Source organism: Falco rusticolus, chromosome 12 (assembly GCF_015220075.1).
Source record: "Falco rusticolus isolate bFalRus1 chromosome 12, bFalRus1.pri, whole genome shotgun sequence".
Classification (NCBI taxonomy): Eukaryota; Metazoa; Chordata; class Aves; order Falconiformes; family Falconidae; genus Falco; species Falco rusticolus.
This window is the reverse complement of record NC_051198.1, coordinates 16,097,272-16,119,781: the sequence shown is the minus strand read 5'-3', so window position 1 is coordinate 16,119,781 and position 22,510 is coordinate 16,097,272. Positions and strand designations below refer to the sequence as shown.

The 22,510-nt window shown below is 37.2% G+C and overlaps 1 protein-coding gene across 2 annotated transcripts in view; it reads right to left on the bottom strand.

Moving 5' to 3' along the window:
• BABAM2 (BRISC and BRCA1 A complex member 2) overlaps nt 1-22,510 on the bottom strand; it is a 170,685-nt gene that overhangs the window by 130,384 nt on the left and 17,791 nt on the right. For both annotated transcript variants that reach the window (XM_037405683.1, XM_037405684.1), the window contains exons 3-4: nt 18,831-18,907; nt 9,260-9,354 (exon numbers count right to left, since the gene is read on the bottom strand). In XM_037405683.1, coding sequence (XP_037261580.1) covers nt 9,260-9,354; nt 18,831-18,907 — 172 coding nt within the window. The remainder of the gene's footprint in view (nt 1-9,259; nt 9,355-18,830; nt 18,908-22,510) is intronic.

The window sequence follows — 22,510 nt, the reverse complement described above, 5'->3', positions numbered from 1 at the left end:
GATAGCAAGGGAACACAGGCATAAAAGCATGTAAAGAATGATAGAACAGAGAGGTTTGAAACAAATACAGGCTGAAACTTAGACCAGTAAGAAAAGAAGAAAAAAAAAAAAAAAAGCTTGAGCCCTCATTCATTTGGGGAAATGAATATATCTTTTCAAAATTACCCTCAGTGCAAAGATGTTTCTTTTCCCCAACAATATCTTCTCAAGGAAAGAACCTGCAGGGTCCCAAACAACTAATCCCATTGGAGAAAAGTACAATTATAAATTATAACAGAATTCACAGTCTAAAAGTTAATCAAATATGAAACTGCATTATTCAGACAGAATGATTATTTCCAACTGACCTTCTGTAATCAGTTAATTTAAAAGTCTGTTCTGCTTGCATATTCATAAGCAGTGACCAACTTTCTCTACAGAAATATGAATTAACATGGCTCAACAACTTGAATTCTATGGGCATACCACACTGAATTTAAATGTATTCTCAATTCAGGAAGACTGTGCTAGATTCAGTCTTTTCCCTTAAAAAACAAACAAACAAACAAACAAAACACAAACAAAAAAAACCCCACCAACATCCCCGCCGCTGTTCCTCCCACCCCCCAAACAAGAAAACCTTGTAAATGTGTTTCTAGACAGCTAACAAGCTGTTGCCTTCAAGCGAAGCCATTTCTTACTGTTCTACAGCTCCTGTGAGGAAACTGAGCGTATTGTGCCAGTACCACTACACATCAAGGTCAGAATCCTTTAATATTCTTTCAGTTTCTCTAATAATAATTTTTTTCCAAATTTTAATAAGACGTTGCTCAAGTAAAGTATGATTATATTTTAATTAACTGAAGCAAAAAAATACTCATAACTATAATATGAACCAGCAACCTGATAATAAAGAATTACCAATACCAACATTACTATTGTGCTCCCAGATTTCCAAATAAAAGATATTCTGCTTCTATATGTCCAGCCTGGGATACCCAACACTATATTTTTGGTTTAAACAAATGATGTCTTGAAAGTCAATGAGATGCTAGAAATCATGACACCACTTTTACCACTAGCAAGGTCTTTATTTTCTGCAAAGCAAGTATAGTATATATACATGAAGGCAATTAGTCATCAGTGTCTGGCAACTGGCAATCTGAAGTACGCTGCAGCATGTATTTTTCCTCCAATACAACAACATCCACCTGAAGAGTCTCCTGGAGGAAAAACTGATGTCTACAAAATATACTGGAAAGACACAGTGAAGGAGACTAGGGCATTACTAGATCAACCTGACTGGCCACAAAAAAAACTTGGCTGACAGACAGGCATTCATAGTGTTAACAGCAGTATGAGATATTGAAAAAAAGTAAGCAAATTCCATGGTTTCCTCTAAGTGCTTCCTAAAACTATCCTTCTCACAAAGTCTTCATGGACTGTCAGTTGCCCTTGTGAAAATATCCAGCAACATGAACAACTGATGTTGGGACGGAGGAAGTCACAGAGACACTGCCTACAAGAATCATTGCAGATTAAGTGACTCCAGCTTCCAAAGAATATTCCAAGGCCCTTCTCACCCCCAGTTTGTTATCTAATATAACCACACAGTTCACAATTTACACTTTTTCTCTCATTCATGCTGGTAGACTTCACTTATCCTTAATGCAAGGTGTATTAGTACAGGGTACTAATATAAACTGACCGTACCTCCGATGGGATATTCTCATGGCCTACGGAATGAAGTAGCCCAGAGTACCACCAGATGTTGAAATGGGCTTCCAGAGGAAATCTTGAAACGTTTGGGGCAAGTGCCATAAGGAGACTGATTGCCTAACACTATTAAAGTTACAGTCTGCACATAAACTTAGCAAACACCCTGGAGAACTGGAAGAAGATGGAAATAGAAAGTATCTAACTGGACCAGTAATTTAAATAAAACACAAAATTAAATAAAGCTGAAACCAGGACAGGGTTAAGAAACAAAACAACCAAGTCTGAAATGCACTCAGATTTCAGTCATGCAAGGGTCCCCTGCTGGCCAGCATCAAAAGAAAATATATTGGCAAAGCTACATAACAGAGGTTTGACCATACGTAAAAGTACAAGTTTAGGCATAGCCTAGGCTTTGGTTTGTGTACTGGCTCACTGACAGTCTGCTCAGCTCTTTGTCACAGCCAGGATTTGTCCCATCTCTAGCTTTCAGAGTCTCCAGGGACCACAGGGTCAAAGAAGGTGGCTACAAAGGTGAGCCGTGATCCTTCCTGCTGTGCAAGAAGTCTAGTAATTGAAACAAGTGATGACATTGCTAGCGCTCATATGGCAGCTCTCAGCTAAGACCAATAATATCTAGCTATATAAGCGCTCATCCTCCACTTACCAGAACTTCAGGATATGCCACTCAATTTTACACTAGAGGAGCAAAAGAAAGAATACTCATTCAGACATGCAGTTTGGTTCTAGCAGGGAGAGAGCAGTCTTTCTCAAGCCCAGTAGCAAGTCTTGCCCACCTAAGAAATGAGTGAATTTATCAATAATCAAGATGAATTCAACATGAATTCAAAAGGAGATCCAGAAAATCAAGAGGCCAATGCTCTGGGCTCAGGTATAAGCTAAACAGACGTAGCCTGAAAGAAACATAAGCCTAAACATTTTTTTCAGCCTTTAGATTAAGATTTAAGCATCCTGTTATTCCAGTCCAACCTTCTGATCCATCTAACTGTATGACCATGAAAGAGATGGTCAAATTCATGTGACAAATTAAAACTATCTTTTTTTCCCCCATAATATAACACTATGAATGGAAAGCTATTAAATGTGGGGGTTTTCCCATATATTGCTAGTGCACAATTACGAAGTCTCTCATTATATGCACATTAATTAGTATGGCAGAAAAACATTTTCTCCCACTTTTCCATCCTTCAGTCAAATGATCCATGCATATTCCTAATGTTCTCCTAAATTAGTATCTTCTGGACTGAAATACTATATTTTAAGAACTAATATGCTAGATTTTCCATATCCTAGGGAGAAATTGCATTATCAGAGAAGCTTGTGCCAAAAAATGAAAGGAAACGTTTCCCCACCAAGCCCTTCAAAGAACTAATGGAATTAATTTTGCATTGTACACTAGCAAGATTTAAGCAAGAAAGGAAAAAACACCTGTCTTATTAGATATTTTCTTCTCTCAAAATTAAATAAATACTATCAAACTGTAGAATTTTTTTCAATTTCTAGATTTGCTAGGTGAAAAATCCAGCCAAAACATTGTGATGAACTAAAGCAGAACTTCTGACCTCAGCATATTCTCTTCTGCTTACACGTTGAAATAGAAAATCAAGTTTGTAAATTGTGCTGGGAAATGCTGAAATTTTGGAAAAAGAAAGTGAGGTGAACACATACAGTTATTTTACACAAATAGAAAATTACAAAGTAGTACAAGGTAGCTAACTCCCTCTCAGTCCTACAAATATTAAAAAGTACTGGACAAAGAGGAGAAATAAAAGCGAAAGGCTGAAGAGAAATTCAGAAGACTGAAACAAGGAGAAAAAGGAGTAATTTCTAAATGTAGAAAGGCCCTGAAGGAAGATGAGATGGAAAGATGATAGGAAAAACTTGTGTTCTGTCATCCTCTTGAATTCATTCTGCTGAACTGTTTGTATAGTCACCATTTTTACCACATGGCTACACAGACAATCCTAACACTTGCTCTTGGCACTGTATGACTTCTGAGAAGGACCTCCTGAATGCTGGCCTCACACAGGCTGTAGTCAAGCTGGCCAGGGTACCTACCCTTGGAGAGGATTCCCAGCCAGAATCCTCTTTTGGGGATTTCTCATTTTAAATCAAGTACAAGCACAACAGAAATAAATGGCAGAAAACCTGTAGCCGGTACCTGGTTTATGACACCCCTTGTTAGCTGGGTCAAGGAAACACATGAGGATTTCCTGGGGAGACTGCGTGGAGCTCAGACACCAAAACCGGAGTAAAATATATTCAAAATTAGATTCTTTCAGGTCTGGCTTAAAGAAACACTGTACTGGCACTTCTCCATTGTTTGAAAAAAAAAAAATGGACAAAAATGTATATATACACCACAAATGCCAACACCAGCCAAATGGTCCTTCTGCTGGGAAAACATAAAAATGGGTAGGATCAATACAGAAGGACAGGAAGAAACAGTTTTCAGAATCCATGTTTGCTTTAGAAAATTAAACAGAAAACAGTACTGGATTATAAATAAGTAAAACACATCTTAACATATAAATTCAAAACATGACTGAAAAGTGAACACAAAATATGTGAATACCAAGAACTTCAAAATAAGAAAAAAACTTGTAATAAAATTCAGCATCCAATACTGCATTCTCTTTCACTTAAATTCCCCAAGCTCAGCCAAAACTAATTTAAGGCTTTCAGTACCAGAGCGGTAGGTTAGGGGTCCAAGAATGAAATCTTCTGCTGCCATCCCAAACAGAGCAACCAGAAGAGATCGTAATGCTAATATAGTTCAAACTTACCCACACATTTGCCCAACAAAAAGAACTCACTGCTGTGACTTTGAAGTCATATTCTGAAAACCATCATGCTCACCGCCCTTATGTGGGGCTTTCATACTGTAACATGTAAAACCTGCATCTTTGCCAACAATACAACAGTCAGACCTTTTAGAACAAACTAGTTCAAATGGCATTAGGGTGTTTGGGGGTTTTTGTAGTTAACACAGGAACAACTGATGCTGTTAAACATCTGTCTCATGCACCTGATAGTATACGAAGAACAATTATGGAAGAAGGAGGTATTTAAAAGATCTCTTCACTACCCATTAAAAGCTAACTCAGCAAGTTGACGGTAATAATGATTAAAATTTTGAACATGGCCACAAAAACCATTACAGTCTTCATGACAGTCATCATATAGCCAAATGGTAAGTATGGAGTCCAATAACTACAAATACAAGAAATTAAAATAAACATTGCTTTACACAAGATATACAGAATGGCAGCCAATACACCCGAGTAGCACAATTAGCTGAACCAACTCCACAATGACTAAAAACTGTACTCAGTATTAACAATTAGACAAGGGGAAATAATCTTCCCAATGCTACGTACAGGCATGAGAACCACAGTAGGCCATTCTCTGAAGTTCTGTGATGGCAAAGCCCTCCTCCCACACAAATGCAGCGCTAAGTATTCCCATATATACTAGCCCACAAGGACAGAGTCAACACCTACTAGGTTTCAGGCAATGTTAATGTCCTCTTGCCTCCATTCCCACTAAGGCTAATAGAGCCGTTTTGTCAGCAGTGGGTGGGCAGAGTAATTCTGGTGAGACTGGCTGAAGACCTGAACTAGGATGCCGAGAAACCCAAAACCTTAAACTGACAGTTAGCTTACATATACTGCTATTGTCCCCTCTTCACCAAACAGCATATACCTCAAAATCATTGGAAAAATAGGGTTAACATTTCACACAAGCACTTCAGTTATTAACTGGCTCACATTAACAATCAACTAGGCTAACATAACAAACAATTCTTGTTACTCAAACTGGCGTCATTGTAATGAGCTCCAATCTCATCCGTACACAATCACTAATCTTGTTTTGTGCCAACTGAATTTTTAATCAGAACAGAGTGAATCATAGGTTGTTTTTAAAATACATTTCTAATACTTGTCATCCAAAATGAATAAACACTAGAGCAAGGAAGAACTATTTACATTCTGAGTAGCTGATTTTATTTATGCGTGCTATACACGCAAGTATCAATTGCATATGATAGGTGAGGACATTTTAAAAGAAAAAACATTAATGTTTATTTCTATTAATGCTTTGAACATGAACAGCATCACCAACCTAAAGAAATAGCCATCTGATGTAATTAAAACTGTATGGACAAACCAAAGTAAAAGGAACGGTTGCCCCTCTGTTGAGTTGCTCCTTAAGTTCCTCATCATTCTAAAGATCAGAATGCACGCAATCAGGCCTTGCAACCAGCTGAGTAACTACTTCTGTAAGTCACGTAATGAAGCATATATTTTGCAGTGCTGAACTTAAGACTCAACCAGAGTTCCAAACCGAAGTGTCTGAATATTGCACAAGACCTAGAAGCAAGCTGAGTTTCAATAAGCCACTTGGAATTCTGCACTTGTAATACCAATTTAACAAGCAGTTGATTAGCTCTGCTTATAATAAGAGTGTCCAACATATCACCCCACTGCTAAAACACTGGCCCAACCATTTAGGAATCCTTTGGGGGGGGGCGGGGGTGAAGTAGCATTAAGTCTTTACTACAGCATCTACTTTTTAAGACGCAGTATTTCTGGAATCTTGTTTTAGCTGTTTGGCTAACAGCTGCTTAACTGAACACCTGTTACCGTGCTTAGATGAAACCTGACTCGAAGGTCTGCCTACAGCCATGGAAGCTGCAAGTGACTGAAGCGATCTGCAGCACAGCCATTCAAATGTCTTTAGGGAGGTCTACTGACAGCCTCTATTAGAGCCACATGAGCTTGAGGAATCTGGAGTTCCTGGTTCCCATTTCAAGCTAAGCATAATGCCTGACTCAAGCCATGTAACAGCATGTGATGATTTCTGCTTGGAAAAGAAAGACACTCGGGCAGATGAGAGCAGCACAGGAAGGCTCAGTGTCAGAATTCCCACAGATCTGGCAGAATGTATTGCTTAAGAGATTGTGCTCCTCATTTAATACCATCTACATGCTTTTGTGCATGGCTGATTCTGTTTGGATTGCCAGGAACTGTTGCATCAAAAGTATTTGAAGATTGCTTGAGATCAAGAGTGTTAAATCATGCTCAACATGCTAATCTATTTTTACTTACAGTCAGTAGAAAGATATGTTAACACATTAAAGTATGCTGCTAATATCTTAGAATTCAATTAAAATTATCTTCACTAAACAGCTCTGAGATCTGTGGAAAAAAGGGATTATTGAAATACTTAGCATAATAAGCAAGTTATTGCTAATATAGCATTCTGAAGAAAAACTCCACAACCATGTTGAACATTATAAGGCAAATGCAAAAGCAAAATGTCCACCCATGACACCATATAGACCATAGCTGCAAGGTGGGAGATAACATGCTCTGATAACACCAGGATGGAAGGCAGGAGAATGACAAGGACCCTTATCAAAAAGGTTACATTTTACATAGTGACTACTATAGCAAGGCATAATGAACAAAGGAAAGCTGTTCTTCCTTTCATTGTTTTTTAATTAATTTTAAAATAGGCGTTAATATCTCATTGTGTATCAAGGAGCAAACGGCTCGTCAGCGACTTTCCAAATGAAGAGGATGGGAAGTTTGGTCTGCACTTAGGCAGAAGAAAAGCAAGAATCCCCAAGTAGCATCATTAATGAACGATGTAAGAATGAAAGACAATTATGGATGTTTTTCAATCCTTGCAGGTTTCCCTGTGGATCACTATTACTAGGGACTTCTTTTCACATGAGAAATATGGTACCATATCACTCTCAGCAAGCTTCTCCATCTGAACAGCATTTCTGCAAGATGCCACAAATTATCTTTATTTATTATCTAATTTGCTATTTGTTATTAATTTCAGCTTTCTAGTACATTAAAAAGTGTTCTTCTTCCTTTAACATCACCTGCAGAAAGTGATTGTTAGTACGAATACTTCTCAGGAGGTTGTAAGATTGTGAAACAAAACACAAAAAGGGGAAAATAGAAGAAACTGATATATAAAGTGTGTGGAAACAATTCTAGCATTGTCATATAAATTAAACCTTCTCTATAAACAAGCTTCACAAAATTCAGCAGCACCACGCCTCCTTCCCGAAGGAGTTTGTGAGCTTAACAGGAAGGTGGGGGAAGAAAAGAAATGAGACATACACCTTTTTAAAATTCTGTTAGGTTGCTAAAAATAATTAATCAAACCACTTATTTTAAGACAGTGTAGTTTCTTAATATAACTTAATATGAAGGGCCTAAAGTTAAAACTAAAACCCAACACATCTGTCACATCACATGTCAAGGACATATTCAACTCTGTGGCCACTGCCTCACATTCTTCCACCATGACACCTGCACCCCAAGCACTGAACAGCCTGTGACTTACTTTTGGGGGGCTCTGAAGACATGCTCATAAAGCACAAGAGAGGCTGCAGGAGAGGACTATGCAAAGAGCCCATCCCCTAGCAAGGCCCTACAAGACACTTAGGTGCACGACTGTGCTAGTGACTCCCATATTACACTTACAGGCAGCCTATGAAGTGAAATATATTTAAAGTATAAATTGATTTTTGGTCAACTTTCTAATAAAAGCTGAAAGTTTAGAGAGAAAAAAAAAAGAAATAAGATCATGACCTACTGTGTGGGTTACCGAGCAGGAATTACAGCAGAGCTCTGTGGCAAAGGCACACTTTTCTGACACAGTGTCACTCTGCACCACAACCACAGGCACTGCATACTTACTAGAAAAAATACGCCCAAATCCTATTGACAAACAATACTGTCAACCCAGAAAAGAGCCCAAAGAGAGAGGAAAAGCAAAAGAGAAAAACACTCTGGGTTCCAAAATACCTTAATATGGCTATAGTAACTGCTAGTAACTTCAGAGAGAGAGAGAAGTATTGTAAAAGCATAACCATTGTTTGCTTCTTCAAACAATTTACCACTTGAGGCTGATTTTGAATAGTGAAGAAAATTCTTGGTTTCAGGTTGTGGTGTTTCTTCTTCCATAGTAGTAAGACTAAGTAAAGGTATTTTCTCATTGTTTATTTTTGAACCTCCCACCTTTTAAAAGGGCATTGCTTTGTCTTTATAACACCAACACATACAAGCAGATAGCTTTCTTTGACACAGTGGTTCCAGCAACATACAACCTGATTCTATCTTTCCTCATGGGAAAGAAAAATCAACATCACTACACCAAATTTTACTATTTTTTTCTAGGACCAAATGTTTTTTAAAGACACAATTGAGCAATCCTATTTGCTAAGACATCTCTTTTAAGATGGTCAGGTATTAAATAAACATCTTTTAAAGATACTCTGAATAGTTATTGTAAATGTCATCTTGTCTTGATTAAAATATTTTCAAAAAACCACACATCTATGGATTCAACTTTAAATCACACTCAAAGAAAAAGTCTTTACACTCACATAACAGTGAGATAAAAGGTGTTTTTTTTCTTTATTCTGCATTGTTAGCAAATTCCTATTGCTGAAACTATTCTAAAAAAGCCAAGTCTCTTTGCATGTTATAAGATTCTCAAACAGTGAAGTGCTTACATGCAAGGCAGAAGGATCTGGCAAAAATTCAGCATCCTCTCCGAAGATAAAATCTGGTGGCAGGTCAGGATAGTGAGCATTGAAAATTATATCCCCTGAAAAGTAATAAATGAAAACATTGTTTGCGCTTTTACGTATATGCTTATAAATGAATAAAATATTCTACACATGATACACATTTTTAATACAAAATTTGATATATACATTAAATACATTTTATGTAGCTATCCATACAATTTTTACAAAAATTCAAAAGCAAGATAAGCATCAGATGTTTTGGGGGATGAAGTCAAATTCCTGAGGCACAGCTTCTTCCTCCTCTGCAAGCAATGAAACATGAAATACATTATTGCTTCATAACTCAAATGGCAATGCAAACGCTATTGAGGGTTGCCTCAAAACACCGAGTTAAAGAAGTGATCTTGTTTACAAAAAAGAAAAGTACCACATTTAGATTGCTGTGTTTTGGATATTAAGTTAAAGTCAAATGCAAACTACTAAGATCCGGATTTTCAAAATACTGGAGCTTTTAAAAGTAGCACATACTCCCTCTTCTCCTTGCCACCCCCAAATCTTAGAAAGAATAGAGAGTTTAATAGGAACCATTTCAACTCCAAATTCTGGCCAAGACAAATGTAGTATCACACATTTAAATAAAAATATTCAAACCAACTAAAAATGGTGTTTCTACTTCAATGTAAACAGTTAGGAAAGAACAGTACTTCTCTATCATCAGTGGTTTTCATTCTGGCAGTTAAACACAGCATCCTGCTATTGAAGATGCTAAGATCTGACCTTAGAACAATTTTTTCACATATTTAAAAAGGAAAAAAGTATCCCCTCAGTCAGATCTTATTCTAGTAAGTCTCACTTCTGCCATGAAGCCAAAGACTAAAAGGAAAGAACAAAAGAACCTTTTTTGATCCATGTTAGACATGCACCCATGTGACCCCTTGGGCGCTCTAACTTTTCCACTCTGTGCTCTCCCATTACATATAGTTTCTCTTATGTCTTACTTAATTTACTGTACTAGGACAGGAAAAGTAACACCTTTGACTCTAGAAAGCTTAGGCACCAAGATTTTGCCCTATGCACAACTACGAGCATGAACTGTTTTCATAAGTTACATGTTCTCAGCAAAAATACACAATTACAAATCAGACTAAAGATTAAGGGAATAAATCCTAAATCTGAGTTTTGTTCTTATTAAATACTATAAACCAGAGAAATTAAAACTGCAGTTAACAGTTTGCCTGGCAGGGCTATGATGCATAAATAAAAAAATGCTTCTTTAGACTCAAATAAAAGATATTTAAACAATCACAATAGCCAACGCAACAGCAAATCTGGTTTTATTTCACATAAATATTAACACCAGTCTCTGCAGTGAACTTACAAAGTATAAGGTATTAAATATTTTGAATCACAAGCCACCAGTCTGTCCCGACCTAGCAGAAAGATCAGGTTTTTTAACTACTTTATTTAAAACTTACACAATACTACCTGTGGCTTACCCTCTCCAAATATAATTGTGCTGAGGTAAAACCATAACATTTTTAACCAATAAAGCCATCTGCAAAATTGTTGTGCTTAGAGTTTGAGAATGGTTACTACTATAATTTTGAAAGGAAAACCACCAAAACCAAAAAAAATCAATATAGAGTGCATTCCCTCCCCTTCTCACCTAAATGAAAGAAATACCCTTTTCCTTGCATCTCCAGCACATGAATATGTAGTTCCTCATGTGTTTCAATTCTGTTTGCCTTTATTCTCCTGAGAGAAAGAAAACTGTGTGGCATCCCACAGCCCTACCTGACCATTCCATTGTAAGAACAAGGCAAGGAAAAACTTCGCACTCAGACCATATTTATCTCATTTCTGTAGATACACTAGCCAATAATTATATCAATAGATTAAATTTCCAATTAAACACTACTACAGAATTTAGAATTACTTCAATAAAGTTAAAGCCATGGAGTCAAAGATAAATTTAGTAGGGGAAAAAAAAGTATTATACATCTTTTGCTTTTCATTATCCAAGAATATTACTTTCTCTTCCTTTTTTTCTCCTCAGGCAAAATGCATTAAATTTTGAAATATTTTACTTCACAGGATTTCAGAAGAAAAGCTAATATGCTCCCAATAGACAAAAAGATAGAAATATTAATACTTAAATCTATTAGTTCTTTTAACACACACACACACTGTTCTTTTCTCATCTATCAAAATGCATAAGCAAGTCTAACAAAGTGGTAAGGGTTGACTGCAAGTAAGTTAGGCGTTAGCTCTGAAACTGAGAAATTTCTTAAATCCTTACAGTGGCTCTCTACTGGCCTACCCTATATACAGCTTCTCCTCTCCTGATGACTTCCTTTTTGGGATATTTTTCTTTCTTTTTTTAACCATACTGTAAATCTGGTAGTACTGAAAGATATACTAAAAGTGCCACAGCATTCATCAACATCCCTGTTTACCCAAAGGCAGCAAAATTAGGAAGCAACATACCTTCCTAAACTTTTGAAAAGGATATCTATATTCTTCAGTTTTTTCTGACCCCAAGAATTTCTAAATCAGCACTAAGTATGTAGAATAAACATGTGTGCGCACTGCACCCTGGAATAAGACCAATCTGAATGGAATTCATCATATGAAGGAAATCAACCCATCTGGCTTTTAACGAACAAAAAATCCAAATGCTACTTGATCATGAAACACATTCACAGATAATAGGGAACAGTGTTGGAGCAGCCAATCCTATGTGCAGAATCAGTTTTGAGAAAATAAACTGCTCTTGTTGAATATTAACAAGGAAAAGATAGCAAGTAGAATTGTATTATTCATCTATTCAGAATGCTAACCTATCTCCTAGTAGCTACACAAATTGTAGAAAAAAAACACTGATCAGTCCCCTCTATAAACAAATTCTTACCTAAACCAGCCTTTGTGAATTGTCTTTACAGGTCAAGTAATAACCAGCTATTCACTACCATCTGCAACCAAGACACTAAGTCAGCGCAGGCAGCAATATGAAAGGATTTAAGCGAACTAAACACAGACCTGTGACTTGTCACTGGATTCCGCCCTACAGATTTTCGCTCTATGGCAATTTTTGCTATGGTGTTGCTGCTGCCTTTCAAGTAGAAGAGGATCATCAAACCTCAGAAGCTCCTCAAACTCATCTGTTGAAGCAGGACTTCTGCCCTCAAACGGTATCTGGAAATACTGTGGGATCTTTGCTCATCGGACCATAAACAATAACTGTATACAGTAAACCAAGTGTAGCTTCAACTTTTTACAGGTTGTTTAGCAGAAGTCAGAAATATTCCTGACAGTTAGAGACAACATCTGGTAGCAAGAAGCCGGGACACTTTTGAGCTTAATTTCTGACTTCACATGCAAATCAAGGTATCAGAACAGGAAAGGCAGAAAAGTCAGTATTAAAGACTCAAAGAAATCTCTTTATTAAAAGACAGTTTGGAAAAAAGGTATTTGATTGCATTAAAAAAACCCAACCCTTCTCTGTACCTCTGTGATGCTCCAGAAGAAATCCTAGCTACTACACTACATGCAAAGCTGCAAAGGACCTGTTCTCCATGAGTTTGGTTCAGTTTAACTAAGCTGTTCAGTGTCATTTGAGGTGCCTCAGGGCACATTTATGGCAGCTATGACACAAGGTTTTTCAGAGAGATCCTTTGGGTCAGCAGCTGAAAAGGCCAAGCAGGATACCCTAGGGAACCTCAGAGTTCGACACCTATAGTTAGGCAAGTGAATCAAGTCCCATTTTGCCAATAAAAGAAAAAAAGGTATAGGAAGGATGTGCAGGACAGTTACTTGGTTCTTGGGCAAAGGGTTGCAGGCATGGCTTTTGTTTTGCTTGTTCGTTTAACTTCAACTGAAAAATGCTGCTGGAGGTGTGGGGGGGAAGAGGTGTAAAAGTGGGTACAGCAAAAGAAATTAGGTTCTGTTGTAAAGTGGGCAAATCTGTGGGCAAACAGAGTAAAAGTAAATGAGCTGGACACCAAGCTGAACAAGAACGCAGCAGGTCAATCTTCATCACTTGCACTTCTGTAGCCAGGCAACTGCCTTCTCAGAAATTTTGGTACTAGAATTGAAGAGGACAAAGATCAACAGATAATACAAGAGGGGATAAGATGCTGGTAGAAATTAAATACAAGCAACACTGGAGAAGTTACAACAAACAAGAGACACTGGGTAGGTGAGAAAAGGACAGGCAAAAGTGAAGGACAAATATATACAAAGAGACTGGACCATAACCAGTAACTGCAGCCCATACAGCAGAAAGAAGGAAAGGGCCAAGTAGGAAGGCACTATGTTATTACCAATGTGGAAGCCTAACCTAAAATCTTCTAAATCTCTAAGTCTACACTTGCACATAGATACTTGTAAGGTCACTTCTCTTGATGCAGAAACAAACTATTTTAGACTTACACCTGCAAAAAGTTTGAGGGAAGTCCAGAACATCCAAGGAAAAGTGTCAAAAGAACACAACCAAAGTGAGAGGGAAGCGATTATTTAAAAGGGGAAAATACTGTTGTAAATTTCTTATTTGAAGAAGTAATAATATAATAAAATTATTAGACCCTCTCTCAGCGTTTCCCATTAGGCACATTCATTGGATAATGAACAGATTACCAAAGGAAGAAGATTAATTACTCCGCCCATGTAAAGCAAGACTCAGCCAAACGTTAGAAACATTGCGCTGAAAAATCTTTGGTACTTCGCATGACTGGGCAAAAGGATCCTTACCATACACGTAATGATTATCACCCAAGTACAATCTAAATTACAGCAACGAAAAAGTATTCCCTGTAAGAGCCTCAACTGAACCACAGCCTGTGCAAAATAACCTAATGGTGCACAGAAGACAGACTCATGCATTGCAGCAACCTAGTTTTGTGAATCTAAAAATCTTACAATAACTTTTTAAATCATTTTTATAATTGTTTATCGGCACAATAAACAAGTGTTTAGCAAATAGATTTGCAAAGCAGCTTTTAAAAGGAGGTCCAGCTCTTCTCTGCATTTATCATTTGGTTTATTTTTAATTACCTCCTTAAAGTAGAAAGCCACAGGAAGACTAAATGAACTTACTGAAAGAGTTCCATCACAGGAATAGAGCAGATGAAATTCTGTACAGTATATTACGGACAATATTATTAAGACTACTTAGGCAGCAAAACTGTGATTTCCTCCTTTAAGTACTATAACTAAAATCAGTAAGAAACTAAGAAACAGAATCAGAAGGAAGAAGAGAAAAACTAAGCTTCAAACAAGACAAAAGAAATGTACTTTGGGATCAAGGAAACCAAAGTGGTGGCAGTAGAATCCAGAGCTGTAATAATTCACATAAAACCAGTGAAAATCAGACAGAAGATGAAAATACTAGAGTTCAAGAGGCCACAGAGAACAGTAGCATTGCAAGGGCAACACATTGTTTAGTCACCGTGAAATTCCAGATGACAGCACTCAAGGACAGAGAGGGAGGCAGGCATCAGTGCCTGAAAAAGAAAATGTGAAGAGCACAGGCATAATAAAATAAAAAAAATAAATCTAAAATAAAATAAAAAGTCAGGCTTAGTAGCAAGCAGCAGTGAAAGCTTGAGTGAAAAAAGAAAACCAAAACAAAGAGATTCCAAGGTTTGCTGGAATAAAATTTCAATGACCACGGAACTGATTCTTAACGGTGTATTTTAAATATTAATATTATTCAATAAAGACTATTACAGCTTATAACTCTGCTTATGCTGACAATTTCTCCTGTGACATCTGCCTTGATGTTTTAGCAAGGAGCTGCTCTCTCCAAGAGTTACAAAACATTTAATCTCAAAATGCACAATTACTTCTCCAGAAAGAATACTGAACTTTACACAGCAGATACAGTTGTCCAGTTAGAAATAAAGGAAAGTTCTGCATACCACTTAAAATCAGCTTTGTCCCTGGAACACAGATTCAACCTCTAACAGGATATTACAGACAGTCTTCCTGGAGTTAAAACTCCTATTAGGAGCTTTGAAAAATTCAGATATGAAGAAAAGCACTAAGTTTAACACCACAATGTCAAGTGCTGGATGAACTAATAAAATATGGTTGTCTCAGATTTTAATTGACAGTCTAGCAAGAGTAGGCTCAAGTTTTCTAACCATTCTGGCCATAAACACTCAAAATTTATTGTCTCCCTAACAGAAGAAAATAAAGTAAAAGTCTCTCTGAAAGCATCACTGGAAAACTTCTGGAGTGTGATGGAAGACAACAGGTATGAAAAACTAATTTAACACTGACACAACATTTTCTCCGGTACAAAACTGTGGGTATCTCCAAAGTCTCCAAGGCTCCTGGCTGAAACTGAGTAACAGCTGTTTAGTGTAACGTTCCAGCAGCTCTGAGTAAGGTGAGCATGACGTCTGAAAAAAACAATGAAATAGCTAACTGGATCTCAAGAAAATATATTAAATAACCAACAAGCCATTCTTAACTCCAAAGATGTTTGATCTTACCAAAGCTAACAAAACAATTATTTCACACTACAGGTAGTCAGTCACTGTTTTGCCTGCAAGTACACCTTCTCCTTTCCTTTTTCAAGCAACTGTGAACTTTCTGGTCTTTTGGAAAACAGACTGTGACTATGCATTTATACTTCCCTAAAGCAGCATACCAACAGTTTTCAACACATGAGGATTCATACTAGGGCATTTGTGCAGTGGCAGCGGTTATGATTGATGATATGCAAAGATCTGATCTGTTGCAAAGAGGATGTAACATAAACCGCAAAGGAACTACACACTTCAGCCTGTATTTGGTACCACATAATGAAGACCATACTCTAGAGATCCTGAACATTTTCAGCCAATCTTTGTATTCTGGCAGATTTCGCAACTTTCCTTTGCAGAAATATTCTGCCCTTGAAAGATAACATATCTAGCAACAGCCTACAACAAAGTATCTACAAATCTCTGGTTGCACACCATGGCTGTCTTCCCCTGCCATCATTACAGTTCTAAAACCAAAATTATTAAAGCTTTATTGAATCTGCTTACATCAATATTCCACATGCTGTGAGACTGAATAATTCACAGCATTTTCAAATATGTAACGCTGAAATGTGGAGGACTATTACTTGAACTCACTGCTATTATTAGGTACCTGTGGAAAAGATACACTTGTTTACACCACCTTCACTTGGTCATGTTAAAATATACAGCACGGTTAAGATGTGTTTTGAGTTTTGTGAATAACATTATAATTGTTTTGTTTAACCACTTTTGTGATATTCAAAATATAAGAACTGGGGGGGGGGTAGGAAACTTGGTTTCTCAATATTGAAATATAATGCACAGTCCATAATCATATTTCTAGGTACTTTAACATTCTAGCTACTTTAACAGGACATTTAGAATGTTAGTATAGTCTGTACGCCTATATCCTTGCACATGGGCATTTTAATCTATTTATTTTCCTTTATGAATCAGGAACAATTTCTGCCTCCACTTAAAAACAAGTAAAGACTTAAAGCTCTCAGGACGTGCTAATAGGGCCCTGTAGAGAGTTACTACAGTCCCACAGAAAATCTGATACTATCTCTAAAGCAACGTCATCCAATTAAGCTTCTTTTCACTGCATCTTGATCACAGTCAGCTAACAAGCCTCAAGCAGAATCTACTACACATTGCACGACATATCAAGACTCAACATGTTGAGTTTGCTATATAGTATCACATTTTTTAAAAGATAAAAATTTAAATAAGAACAAACATTCTACCTGGTAGAGCAGTTGGCCATTACTTACTAAAAATTCTGAATAAATGCAGAGCCACATCCTTTTCCCCTTTTTTTTCTTAAAATAATTGCTAGCTAGGACTTACTCCATTTTTTGTCTTTGGAAAAGAACAATTAGAAAGCTTCTTGAGCCATGATTTCACACTTCTAGAATAGATAAAATAGTCATCATAGACTGATACATGAGCCTAGCTCCTCTCTCAGGCACATGAGCAAACTTCCAGAACAATTTCATGAAAATACAACTTTTCTTATAGGGGCCAAATGGAAGCTTTAATGTACTTCCAGTGATAAGAAGTTTAAATGTGGTGATTTCTGTTCATAAAGGAGAAGGGCTTCCAGTGCACTACATGACAAGAAAAACTACTACAGAAGGAACAGAACAACATTCTTAATATTCAAAACATCACAGAGAGCTGTATCACTTGTACGATAGTATCCATTTAGACTGCATCAAAGCGGTGTTTTAAATATTCACCATTTCTGTTGACATGAAGTACTTGCTCCTCCAACTCAGCTTATTTTCACAGACTCACAGGACACCTGAGGCTGGACAGCGCCTCTGGAGACTGCCTAGTGCAGTCCCTCAGCTCAGAGCAGGGTCAGCAAGAGCACATTGCTAAGGGTCATGTCCAGTTGGGTTTTGGACGTCTGTAATGACGGAGATATACAAGCTCTGAGCGCAACCTGTTCCACTCTTTGACCATCCTTGCAAAAGAGGCTTTTTAATTACATTCAAATGGAATCTTCTGTATTGCAGTTCGCGACTATTTCCTTCAGTGAGTATTGCTAAGAAAAGCCTGGCTCTTGTATCTTCACTCCCCCATCAGGTATTTATACACATTGATAAGATTTGCCCTGAGCCTTCTCTTCTTGAGAAGCCCCAGCTCTCTTGGCCTCTCCTTGTACAACAGATGCTCCAGTCCCTCAAGCATCCTTGTGGTCTTTTTCTGGACACATTTCAGTATCTCCATGCCTTTCTGGTACTTAGTAGATTAGAACTGGACACAGCACTCCAGATGTGGTCTCACCAGTGCTGCCCTAAATCTAAAATTGCCAGGCTTTGAAATTTAGTTCACCTGAAATTCTTCATCCTCTCTCATATTTCATATTTGTTAAGAAATAAAAACCAACATGACTTTACCATTTTTCAGCAACTCAGGTGCTTAGAAAACTGGTTTTTTACCTTCTAAAAACATACAAAAGCAAATTTTATTCTAATCCTTCGCAACAAAACACAGACTAATTGAAAAGTGGGCAAATGAGACAGCTATCTACAGATCCTCCAAGGGTAAGGAGGATTTAACCACTAAATCAGAAAAAACCAGTCATGTTTCTTTAATCTGTCAATTACACCAGTTAATGTTTAGTTGTTTAGAGATGCCTAACAAAATAACAGACTGACTTCTTTTATGGGAGCTTAATAAAGAATTCTTCCTAAAAGAGAAAGAAAGAAACAACAAAAAGCATATACAAATCATAAGTGAGTCTAAAAATGGTCATAAGATTGTTTTTTCATAACACTTTATTATAAATACTGGGGGGGAGGTGACTCGGCTTTCAGGACTCATGTTTTCAAATTGGTAATATCAAGGAAGGCCGCAATCTTATCTTAAAAAATTAGATATTATTACAGTTGCATGTTCTTAGAGCTGAAGCTTTAAGAAAAAACACACACAGGTATCTCAAAACTCATAAAATTAGACACATTGGAAAATGTAACGCAATACAGAACAGAAAGAAAGGCCAAGATGCAACAGCAATAGTTTTAACTTACATTTGAGTGTTTCTCCAGCATAAGGGATATGTAGTTTAAACCGATCACAGCTAGGTCCAGGGGTCAAGGATGTACAGCTAAAAATGAAGACAAGAGAAGAATGTCCTAAGCAGTTACAGATGGTAGCAAACACTAACATTATTCTACAGGGTACAAATAACTGACATAGTAAATATGTTGTGAATATTAGAAACACTCATCCTTACAATTCTGGTAAAGAAGAAAAGGTGGGAAAGATGCAGGAGGCCCATTCTCTTTTGATCAGCAGTTCTAACAGCATAAAAAACATTACAATCTCTGCCAATTATCTTCTTTCTCTTTTTAACACAATAAAATACATACACCAAGATGTCCTGGTTCGAGAGCGTTATTAGAATAATACCATATAGTCAGTCAAAGCCATTAAATTCTCTACTTGTATACAATTTTGCAGGTCACAACTCTCTATCTATGCCACAGTAACATGGTTATATGCTCCCTATCCCTGCCATCCAGATATCTGGGATGAATCTTAGTTTTAATACACCAACATTCAGTCATTTTTACCTATTTTAATCTTTAATTTCTCCCTTGTGTAAAAGTCTCACAGTAAGCTTTCAGGTGAGCAGGTTTCAGAATCAGGTATTTGACACTACGACAACTAAGCATGTACATTCATGATCTGTGACTATTCCGTATCTCCTGTATATGTGGAACACTACAACAGCAGTTGGGTCTCACAGTGTTGAGCAGGCACTTTATGAACACAAATGTTACTGAACAACCTTCATGTCTACGCCACAGATGACAAACCTTTTCATACCTTTCAAGTCGTGTACCAAAATCTTTGCATAACAAAGAACCACAAATCTCAGCTGCAAAAGAAGAAACATCAGCACAAATTGTTTCAGGAATGGTCCCTGGAGTTCTCACCACTGTGGGCTGGTAGGCATATAGCAGGTCCCAGTAGCAAAAATACTGGAAGCCCTTAGCAGTTCATCGCTTTCAGTATCTGGGGATTCTGATAACCCAGAAGTCTTCTTGCCAACCTTATATAATTGAGAACTGTTTATAGCTCCAGCACAAGAGCTAAGTTTGTTGCAAGCCACTTAAAGCTCAAAGCTAAACTGGACAACTCTAGACAAAAACAGTGAAAAGGAGGTACACAAAGGTAAAATAAGTTGCCTAAGCTCATATATCAGATCACTGGTAAAGCTCACATACAAACCACTGACAATATAATGAAACAAAAGACATGTTTATGGGGACTCATACAGAGCAAAAAGCAAAAAGATGGGTAGGCCAGAAAGTACAAAAATTCTGATCCTACCTTACCAGAAACAACACAGTAACTGTCTTACCACAGAAGAGGCATCAGGGCAAGTGGCGCAATGTTAATTCTCACTACCATACTCAACAAGCTTCAGAAAACCATTTTTCTCAGACACTGGCTCTATGGTCTTTTTTCTCATTACACTTGCATGTTAAGGAAACCACATGCACTGGTTTTATTCAGTGAGCTACATTTACTATTTAATCAAATTTGTGCCCACATCTAGCTTTATCAAAAAGAAGCAGCCACAGAACTACAGATCAATTAACTTCAAATGAAGTTTCCACAAAAATACTAGAAAACATAAGCAAACCACTTATATGCACCTAGAATCTAACATAGTAGCAATTAACAGCCTACATAGATTCAACAGGAATACACTACATTCTTCCAGTATCATCACAGAAATTAGATAACTGGCCTTGCCAATGAAAGGGAAGCAACAGATGCCCTATCTTCACTTCAGAAAGGTTTCTGCGATGTCTTGTGAGCGCACCATGCAAAACAATCTACAGAAACATAATTTAGATAGAAATACTATCAGATGTGTGCAGTGCTGACTAGAAAGCAAGTTTCAAAAAAGATTAGTTCACATCTTGCTTTGTCCAGGAAGAATGCATGGACTGGGTTTTCTTCTGGTAGAATACTACTTCGCATTTCACTGAAAGACTCATGATGGATGTTATTAAATTATGTTTATTAAACCTGCCAATGATGCCAACACGAAAGGGAATGCAGCATGCTGAATCACAGAACCAGAGCTGAAAAATGTTTTAATGATCTGTATTACTACTTTTTTAGTTACATCTAGGTAGGGCTTAGCAAGAACAGTAAGCATCACCACCCTCATTGAGAATAAAAATAAAAATCACTTTGAGAAACAAGAAAATACGATTTTTTAGTAGGTGAGAACAGCAAAAAAGGAGTACCCATGGTAGGGTGTTTTAATAGCTGTCGATGAACTTAACAGCTATAGATATGATTATCTACTTTCAAGTAATTTCTAAGGCATACATTACATAAGGCCAATTCTATGAAGCACAGAAAAAAAAGCAACACACAAAAAATCCTTTGCAAGTTCCAAACTATCTCCACAGCATCAGTTAATATTCAGTGGAAGTTTCTGTCAAGGTATCACAGGTCACAGTCTCAGGCACATTTCTCAAATACCATGAAAATAACACTGTTGCTAGCTATTCAACAGACACAAAAATTTCTCATCCTGCATATACTCTACAATCTTTTCTTTTAGCAGAATGGGCAATTTGGAAATACTTAGGGAAAGCATAAATACTCTTTAACATGAAAAATAAAAGGCTGATCTAATGGTAAATGTCCCTAAAAGCAATACTAAGTACTTTTCCTAAATTATTATACTTCACTAGAGATGTTTTTAATCTTACTGGTCTAGAAGTGATGGAAAGTGACAGTATTCCCAGTCAGGTTTTTGTGGGTCTTTTTGCCAAATTACTCTGGCTAGGCTGCACAAGAGCTTTCAATAACTTCAATAGGCTGAGCAACTGAGCAAAAATCTTTCATATGTCCATTTGAAAGGAGGCAGTTACTTCGTAGTATAAACAGTAAAAGACCAAACTCCTAAGGCAAATCAAACTTTGGTATACTTAGCAGTCTATGCACATCCTTATTTCAATGGAAAGCCACAGATAATGCCCTGGCTATGGACATCATCTCCTGCTTGAGTTTCCTTAACATACAGAACCTCTCATAATTACAAAGGGGCCCAACCCAGAAGCCTGGCCTCTATCTTCTCTAAAACATAACATTTTCCATTTGCTGATCCTTTTACTTAACATGGTCCACACAAAAGTCACACTGAAATGTAACGACTAGTAACAAGGTCTTTTAAAGATTATTTGTTGTCCTACCTTCACAGAGAATTGTCAGAACAGTAATACCCAGTGTTGAAAGTTAATTTCTGAAGCTGACTCTAGCTCCTGATAAATGATCTGCACCTCTTTATTCATGGAGAAATATTACACTGGTTTGCATATCTTCATCTAAATAGTCAATATTTTATGTAAGAAAGCCAGGGAAGCAAGAATTAATGCTCTGACACTCGGAGCAGTGGTATGAATTACTCTACATAAGGTGATTAATGCTATACCACAAGATGTGCCACAATGGTTTCCCTACTAAAACATCAAAGAATCATCAACTTGATGAGTTTCTGGGACAAAGGAATATCCTTGAATGTATCACTTAAATTCATGCTGCCCTATTTAAATGAGCTGCACTGAGACCTACAGTTGGAATCTGGCATATGGAATTGAGTATGCAAGAAACCATAGCTGAATATGAACTCTTCTCTTTCTCAGCAGATTTTAGCTAAGTTCCTTGAGCAAAAACA